Genomic DNA, 7,917 nt, shown 5'->3' with positions numbered 1-7,917 from the left:
AAAAAAAAAAGTAATTTTTTTTCTTTTAGTTTATACCCACAAGCACAGTGGTTAATGTGTGGCCCTCCTGACGTTAGTTCCCCTCGAGGGTTTATGTGCGGTCCTAGCTACTTGCAGCGGACCTTCTGCTATAGGCTCCCTTGTACCTCCCCTTACCCCTCCCTACTGTCCTGCTAGCCTAGGTCCCCTTAGAGATGGCTGACAAATGTGCAGGAAGGTGCTGCCCCCTAGGCTGAGGGGATTGTAAGTTAAGGTGCTGGGAAAGTCACTTAGGTCCCATCCAGCCGTGGGTCTCAGGCATTTTCAAGCCTCTGATTTGTGTTAAGTGCTTAAGAAATTCACAGAAAATGTGTGTCTCCCGGCCATCCGTGAGGAGGAGTCTGTGTTCCCAAGAGGAGAGGGACCAAGGCTGCACAGGGTAACAGTGTTGATGGGGCGTGGTAACCTGGACCTGTCTGAAGGGTCTGTATGAACAGAACTCAGGGTGCTTGGGAGAGAGGGAGAAAACCCAGAAGACAAAGTGCAAAAAGCCCTCAGCAGAAAGGAGGCAGAATTGGAGTCAGATGCCATGCTAAGCTATACCAAAGTCCTGAGTTAACTTACCTATGAACTTAGTCTTTCGTTCAATCATTATATTGCAATTCTATTGTATTCTAAGTCTAGTGCCAGGTTATAACTGAAAACAGCGCTTTTCATAAAGGTGTTTTGTTTTGTTTTGTTTTGTTTTTTCGAGACAGGGTTTCTCTGTGTAGTCCTGGCTGTCCTGGAAATCACTCTGTAGACCAGGCTGGCCTCAAACTCAGAAATCCGCCTGCCTCTGCTTCCCAAGTGCTGGGATCAAAGGCGTGTGCCACCACTGCCCGGCCAAAGTTTTATTACATTTATTTATTTGTGGGGTGTGTGCAAGTGCTACCCTGAGTACTTTGTGAAGGTCAGGTGATGATATTTTTTTTTTAAGACTTATTTTTATTTGTGTATATGTGTGGGCATGTGAATGTGTATGCAAGTATACATATGTGTGTGTATATAGGTGTATGTTTGTGTATGTGTGTTTGTGTGTGTTGCTGGCATTGGCTGGAGATGGGTGTCTGATCCTCTGGAGCTGGAATGTTAGGAAGGCTGTGAGCTGCCCAACATGCGTGTTGGGAACTGAACTTGGGTCCTCCAGAAGAGCAAGCAGCAACTGTTTTGAACAACTGAGCCACCTTTCCATACCCTCAGAGGACAGCTTGCAGAAGTTGTTTTTCTCCTTCAGTTTATCTAGTAATTTAAGTATATGTTTAAGCAAATTATGGTATGCCTTTAAAATAGAGTGTTATTTGGTGATTAAAATGAAGTTTACAAATATAGGAGAAGTAGGCATAGTTCAAAAAGCATGCAAAAGCACATTTACGATATTCCTTGGAAAAAGGGTAAGAGTCTGGACCGATGATAAACATCCACAAAGTAAAGCTAGAATGAAAAGGCTGTAAAGTGAGCAGGCGATGTGCCCAGTTGGTAGGGTGATTGCTTAGCATGAGTAGGCTCTGGGTTCCAGTCACACACAGTATAAACCCGGCATAGTGGTGCATGCCTGCAATCCCAGGACCTAGGAAGCAGGAGCAGGAGAAGCAGGAGTCAGTGTTATCCTCAGCTACACAGCACGTTTGAGGACAGTCTAGGCTACATGAGGCCCTGCTTCAAAAGAGGGGGGAGGCTACAAAATACCCCAAAATATTAATTATTGGTTATGTCTCCCCAGAGCAATGTTCCTGTCAGTTTAGGCTTCTCTGCACCTAGCAGCTTTTCTGTTAGGCACATATTTACTTTTTCAGTGTAATATTTGTCAAGAAAGAAAAGGGCTGGGTGTGGTGTCACATAGCTGTAATCCCAGCACTTAGGAGATGGAGGGTAAGGAAGATCAGGAGTTCAAAATCATCCTCAGGAAAGACACCAGCCGGGACTACGCCTGACCACTGATTTTGTTGTTGTAGTTGGTGAGTTGTTTTTGTTGTTGTTGTTGGGTTGTTTTTGTTGTTGTTGTCATTTTGGAGACCCTAGAATGCTGGGGTTAAAGGCATGTGCTACCACACTCAGTCACACTAAGACAGCAACAATGGAAGGAAACAGGATCAACAAAACAAGAAATACAAGGCTGAGGGTTGGAGGGACAAGACAGATGCCTACCTATCAGACAGAACTTAGACATCATAATGCCCAGAGGGTAGGGCTAGTAGGAAGTCTCAGCTGGCATAGGATGGTCCCTTTGGTTTCTCTGAGCAGCCCTCTCTTGCTGATCAGTGAAGGACAGGACAACTGGTGGGTGTAGGCTTTCTATGCTAGAACACGGGCTCTGGGTCTTCCTGTATGACCTTGGGCGAGTCAGCCTGCCCTCCAAGGTGACTCTTTCCTTAGCTGCTCATGCAGCCCCTTATGTTTCCAGAAAATGGGATGAAGAGTGAGATTGGGGCTATAGGTGAAGTCAGCTCCTCCCAGCATCCTTTTTCTCTCTGTCCTGATCACACGAGATTGATATATATGTATCTGTTATCTCTTTCCAGGAAATGATCGAAATGGCCTAGATTTCAACAGACAGGTAAGAAGAACTTGGGTCGGAAGACTTTTATCCTGTAAGTTCTGGGGGTGTCAGACAAATATAACATTTGTTGGTGATTCTTCTCCATCATCTAGCTTTCAGGATAAAAGGACCCTGACTTTGTCCTCTCAGCCACCACCATACTCCAGAGCTGGGGTCTCCCTTCTAGAGTGCAGTGCTCCCATTTGTCCATAGTTGGCATAACTACTTGCAGAGCTTCAGCTCCCCAGGTATTGACTGAGCCTCAGTGGATTTATAGGGTGACTATCTGATGACAGAGAGGAGTTTACAGAGCCCCAAGAGACAGAGTAGCCGAGTCTTCCATAAGAAACTCTTGATCAAAAGCAAGTTGATAGAGGTCACAGTAGGGGAAGAAGAATCTTTCAGACAGGAGCACTTGGGGGCTGGGGACGCAGCTCAGGGAGCAGGATGCTTGCCTAGCAGGGAGGAAGCCTCGATTTTCTCCATAGCAACATGGGGACTGGGCATAGTGTTGCAAGCCTGAAATCCCAGCACTTAGAAGGACAAAGGAAGATCAGAAATTCAAGGTCGTCCTTTGCTACATAGCAAGCTCGGCTCTGACTCAGACAAGGAGCGTGTAACCAGGCTTGAGAAATGGAGGCACTAGCTTAGGGCTTTGGAAGTCACCCAGAGTGGATGAAGTTAGACTTAGTTTGGAAGGGCTTTGCACAGAGCCAGATGGAGTTGGAAGATAGCAGAGAAATCAAAGGGAATGGCTAGAGAGAAGGTTAAAATGACATGTCCCTCTAGGTAACAAGCCAATAGAGGGAGCCTGGGAGGTGGGAGGTAAGGCAGGGTATGATGGGGAGGAAGGCTGGGCTGCTGACAATGTGAAGCTGGGGAGGGAGTAGAGCTAAGGGTAGACATAAGGCCAGGAAGCCTGGTGTCTGCTCCTGTTTCTGCCTTTAGCTGGTTAAATTTGGTGTGTGTGTGTGTGTGTGTGTGTGTGTGTATAGTGTCTCAGATGATCACCATACTCATTCTCCTAGTCCAGGCTTGGCTGGAAATTTGGGAAAGAATGGGGTCGGGTCAAGCATGCAGTACACTTACTGCATGTATTTTTGGGTTCTCATATCCAAAGAAGGAATCAAAAGTTACTATGAATATTTTCTTAAAAGGCTGTTCATTCTAGAAGCATCTTTCAAAGTTGAAGAGAAGATAATCTAGAGCCCTAAACCAAAACCTCCCAGGCAAGTGATCCAGTTTGGTTCATGAAGAAGCCTGAGAATTTTGCCAAAAAATGAAAAACCAACTGCTTTCTATCTGCCCTGGAGACCAAGGGCCATGGGCCCCATTAAAGAGAGATCTGGGTTAGCTATGAGGAAGGACTCCCAGTCTATGCAGTATAATAAATTCCGCAATAACTAGAAAGGAAGGCTACAGAATCAGCTTCTTGCACAACGTCACTAGATGGGAGACTGATTCTTATCAGAGAGAAAATTCCAGCCAGACACACATGGGAGTCCCTCCCCATCTGGTACAGTCAGTACTGTGGAAGGCATGAGGATTACCATGAATTTGAGCCTGGCCTGGGGGGGGGGGGCGGGGGTAGGGTACAGAGTTAGACCCTTCCTCAACTCCTTCCCCCAACCCTCAAAAAAAAAAAAAGGAGGGGTGGGACATTCAACTGGGCAAATTAGAATGTAGAAAGACAGACATCCAAAGATTTTGTAATTCTGAAGGAGTACTGAGTAGGTTGAGGCCTCAGGATCCTAAGCCTAGGTCCGCTTCTCACTCCCTTCCGGCTTTAGCTGGCCATCCAGGAAGTGAACGCAGACCAAAAGGTGGCTATGCCAGCTGCCAGGCAGTGTGTTTGGTTTCCTGTGGGATGTAGCTTGTGCTGGACAGCCCAGGTGTCCACATGGAGGTCTTGGCCCTTTCCACATCCAGTGGTCTTGCCTCTGGTTTCTCAACACTGACAGGAGCAAATGGAGCAGACTTTCATTTGGGGAGGGGCTTGAGGGTAGTCTGTAGCCTGGGCTTCCTCTGTCCTTCACATCAATGGAAGGCAGCCCTCAGATACTGCCCACCAATGCTGCAGGCTGTCTATCTCATCCATTCCTACCACGGCCCAGGAGATAATTATGTGTTGCTACCCCGGACTCTACCGGTGAGGAAACTGCCTTCCAGGCAGCCCTGCCCCTTTTCAATCAAGGACCTGTGAGATGAAGCAAGTTGACAAAGGTCATACAATTGGTCAACTGGCTGGGGCAGGATTTGAAAACATGCCTCTGACTCTAGAGCTTATTTTCCCCTGGTTCCTTTGTTGAATCCTCCTCTGCATCTCTCCGTCTAAACACACCATTCTTGGGGAGAGGCCTGGGAGCAGAGACTATGACCTCATTATGACTAAATGGGAGGCAGAGGGAGTGGGGAGAGGACAGGAGGAAAGCGTGGTTGTGCTCAGACACAAACAAGGTGGTGTTGGACTCCTCAGAGCAAAAGAGCATGCTACTCTTGGAGCCCCAATACCTAGCCCTAAGCTAGCTGGTACAAGCTAGCCTTGCAGCCTGGGCTGGATGGACTGCAGCCTGAAGTTGAATGGACCAGGGTTGTTGGCTATCCCACTGTGCATGTAACATGGCCACATTGAGCCAGTGATCTTCAGGAGATCTTTAGGAGCAGAGGTGCCTGTCTCTTCGTCTCAGGGCTGCCACAGTAGAGTTGAAAGGCAGTGGGCAGAGGCCAGTTGCCCAGATGGAGGCAAACCCTGGCTTCTAATGTTACCTGTCCTTCACTAGTCACTGGCCTTTCACATGTCTCTTCCTTCTGGGTCTCAGTGTCCTCATGGATGAAGTGTAGAGGTTTGGATAAGATGGTCTCCAAGACTCTTATAGTCTGTGTGCTAAGAAACTGCCATTTTTCTCTGACTACCACCCGCTGATGGGTGTACATTCTGATGTAAACGGGTTGGAGTCAGGCTTCCACTTTTTGTTCCTCTGCTTATTGAGAAAGTGGCTCGGGCTGTCTTCAAGTCTGCCATGTAGCTAATACATAGCCGATGATGACCTTGAGCCCTTGATCCTCCTGCCTCTGACTTCCAAGTGTGCTACCACAGCTGGCGTTATTTATTTTCTTACAAAAAAAAAAAAAACTGGGTCAAGGAGTCAAGCCATAGAATGCAAGGGAGAGTAGGTTCTAGAAGGCCTTTCTAGACTTTTTGATATTTGGCTATGCATGCAGTGAAAAGAATCCTTCGTAATGTTGGAGCAAAGGCAGAAAGACCCATCGAGTCATAGCTGGGACCCTCTGCTGATTCCCTGGATATTAGTTCTTATATGTAAGACAGAGGGTGTCCCTTGTAAGAAGAGAAATTACAGTCTAAGCAGAGACTCCTGTAAGGCATGAGGGAGGGTGCTGAGCTCTGTGACACTGCCTGAGAATCTCTCTGTAAAGACAGTCCTGGAAGTGGGGCTCTGGCTGGCAGAAAGTATTGAGGGTGTCCCAAGCACAGAAGACAGTGTGAATGAAGACTTTATGCAGAGAGAAGGCTCAATTTGGCAGGAACTGGAGGTGGATCAGGGGATGAGTTGGCAGAACGTGAAGCTGGAACTGTGGGTTGGGCCAAATTAAGAAGGTCTCTGAGCACCTGGCCATGAGGCTCAGAGCTTCTTCTATAGGAAACAGGGGGTCATGTGGCATTTCAAATGTAAGTAACATCAGTCAAAGGCAGAACACTGATGGGGTGTGGGGGTGAGGAAGGCAAGGTGGATGGAGAACTACTGTGGGAAAAGCCAACTGGGATGGTGTTGTAATGAACACAGGTGGGTAAACCAGGGATGAGAACGAAGAAGACACTGAAGTGTGTCATCAGGGCCACTTTACCTGGGCTTCAATACTGGGTCTGTGCTATGTGTCTGTGTGACCCTGGGCATGTTCTTCTATCTCCATGTGGCTTGGTTTCATCTGTAAGATATGGACAATAATGGTATCTGTTGTGTGGGGTGGTTGTGAAGATCAAAGGTGAACATGAGTGCGTGCTCCTTACACAAGCTCCTGAACGCATAGACCGTTGTATTTACTGTGACAAGTACATTGCTGGACATGAAGAGACCGTGGCTGGAGAGAGCTTCTCTTGACATAGGACCAGGAGTGTTAGGGCAACAGATTGGTTGTAGACCATAAAAAGAGGGATGAGGAAATGTGCCCCTGAGGTTTCTGGCTTGGGGGTTTGAGCTTTGGTGGGACTGCCATCAAAGAACAAGAGGGCAGAGCCAGTTCATCTAGTGGCAGATGGAGGAGGTTGAAGACAGGGTCTAGGGAGGTAGGGAGGTGTAATTGGGGCCCACTAACACTATATATGGTTTGCCGATGTCCTTCTGGTGACTTCCATGCCATCTCATACAGAGCCCTGATGTGCCCCTACATACAGTGAGTTTGTTTCTGGCTGTTAAGATACATGCAGACTTGTAGTATTTAATTAATTGGCTCCGCAGGGCACCATCTCTAAAATCTGAATGATTCCATTTAAAAAAAAAGTTCTCTGAGGATTCAGCGTGAGGCAGACACAGAGTGGCAACACCAAGCTCTACAGCTGGCAGGGAAGGGTCTGTGGGTAGCAGAGTAAGCTCCCACACGGGGCACCCAGGAACGGCGGAGCTTAAGGAGCAAAGGAAAGAACTGAGCTTGGCTTTGTTCTGCAAACTTGGCTGGGTGCTATGGAGTAGAGAAGGAAGGCAGCACCGTCCCTGCCCACAAGCACTTCCAGTCCAAGGTGGGGAAACCGAGTGTGTCTTACAGGAGGGGAGCCTGTGTATCGCAGCATCCATAGGCCGAATCCCTAGGTTTAAGAGTCTCACAAGAAGACACAACTCCCAAGGAGAGCCCAACATGCTGGAAGGAAACATGGGCCCTCCTGTTTGAAAGGCCCAGGAGACTGAGAATGAGGGATGGCAGGTTCTCTGGTTGCTCTGACGCATTCCAGAACTGTCAGTCTGGGTGGAAGACGGATTATCCAAGATGAGGTTCTGTATAAAAGAAAGAAGTAGCCAGTGCTCTTAGTTAAGCTGCTCAACAGACCAGGGTAGAAGGATGACACATGGAAGGCCTCCCTGGGCTACAGAGAGAGTTCAACACTAACCTGGATAGCTTAGCAAGATCCTGGCTCAAAAAAAAAAAAAAAAAAAAAATGGAAAATGAGAGCAGAGTTGGATTCGGGGAACCAATACAACATCCCTCCCTGCTCCAAGGCAGCAAAGCAATTGGGAACAGAAGAGCCTGGCAGGGCTATATTAGAAATAGGGCAGCTGGGCGGTGGTGGTGCATGCCTTTGATCCCAGCACTTGGGAGGCAGAGGCAGGTGGATTTCTGAGTTCAAGGCC

The 7,917-nt window shown here is 47.8% G+C and overlaps 1 protein-coding gene across 2 annotated transcripts in view; it reads left to right on the top strand.

Moving 5' to 3' along the window:
* Pou2f3 (POU class 2 homeobox 3) overlaps positions 1-7,917 on the top strand; it is an 85,023-nt gene that overhangs the window by 27,191 nt on the left and 49,915 nt on the right. For both annotated transcript variants that reach the window (XM_031344616.1, XM_031344615.1), the window contains one exon: positions 2,541-2,575. In XM_031344616.1, coding sequence (XP_031200476.1) covers positions 2,541-2,575 — 35 coding nt within the window. The remainder of the gene's footprint in view (positions 1-2,540; positions 2,576-7,917) is intronic.

This window comes from Mastomys coucha, unplaced genomic scaffold, assembly GCF_008632895.1.
Source record: "Mastomys coucha isolate ucsf_1 unplaced genomic scaffold, UCSF_Mcou_1 pScaffold23, whole genome shotgun sequence".
Lineage (NCBI taxonomy): Eukaryota > Metazoa > Chordata > Mammalia > Rodentia > Muridae > Mastomys > Mastomys coucha.
This window is presented reverse-complemented; position numbering and strand designations above follow the sequence as displayed.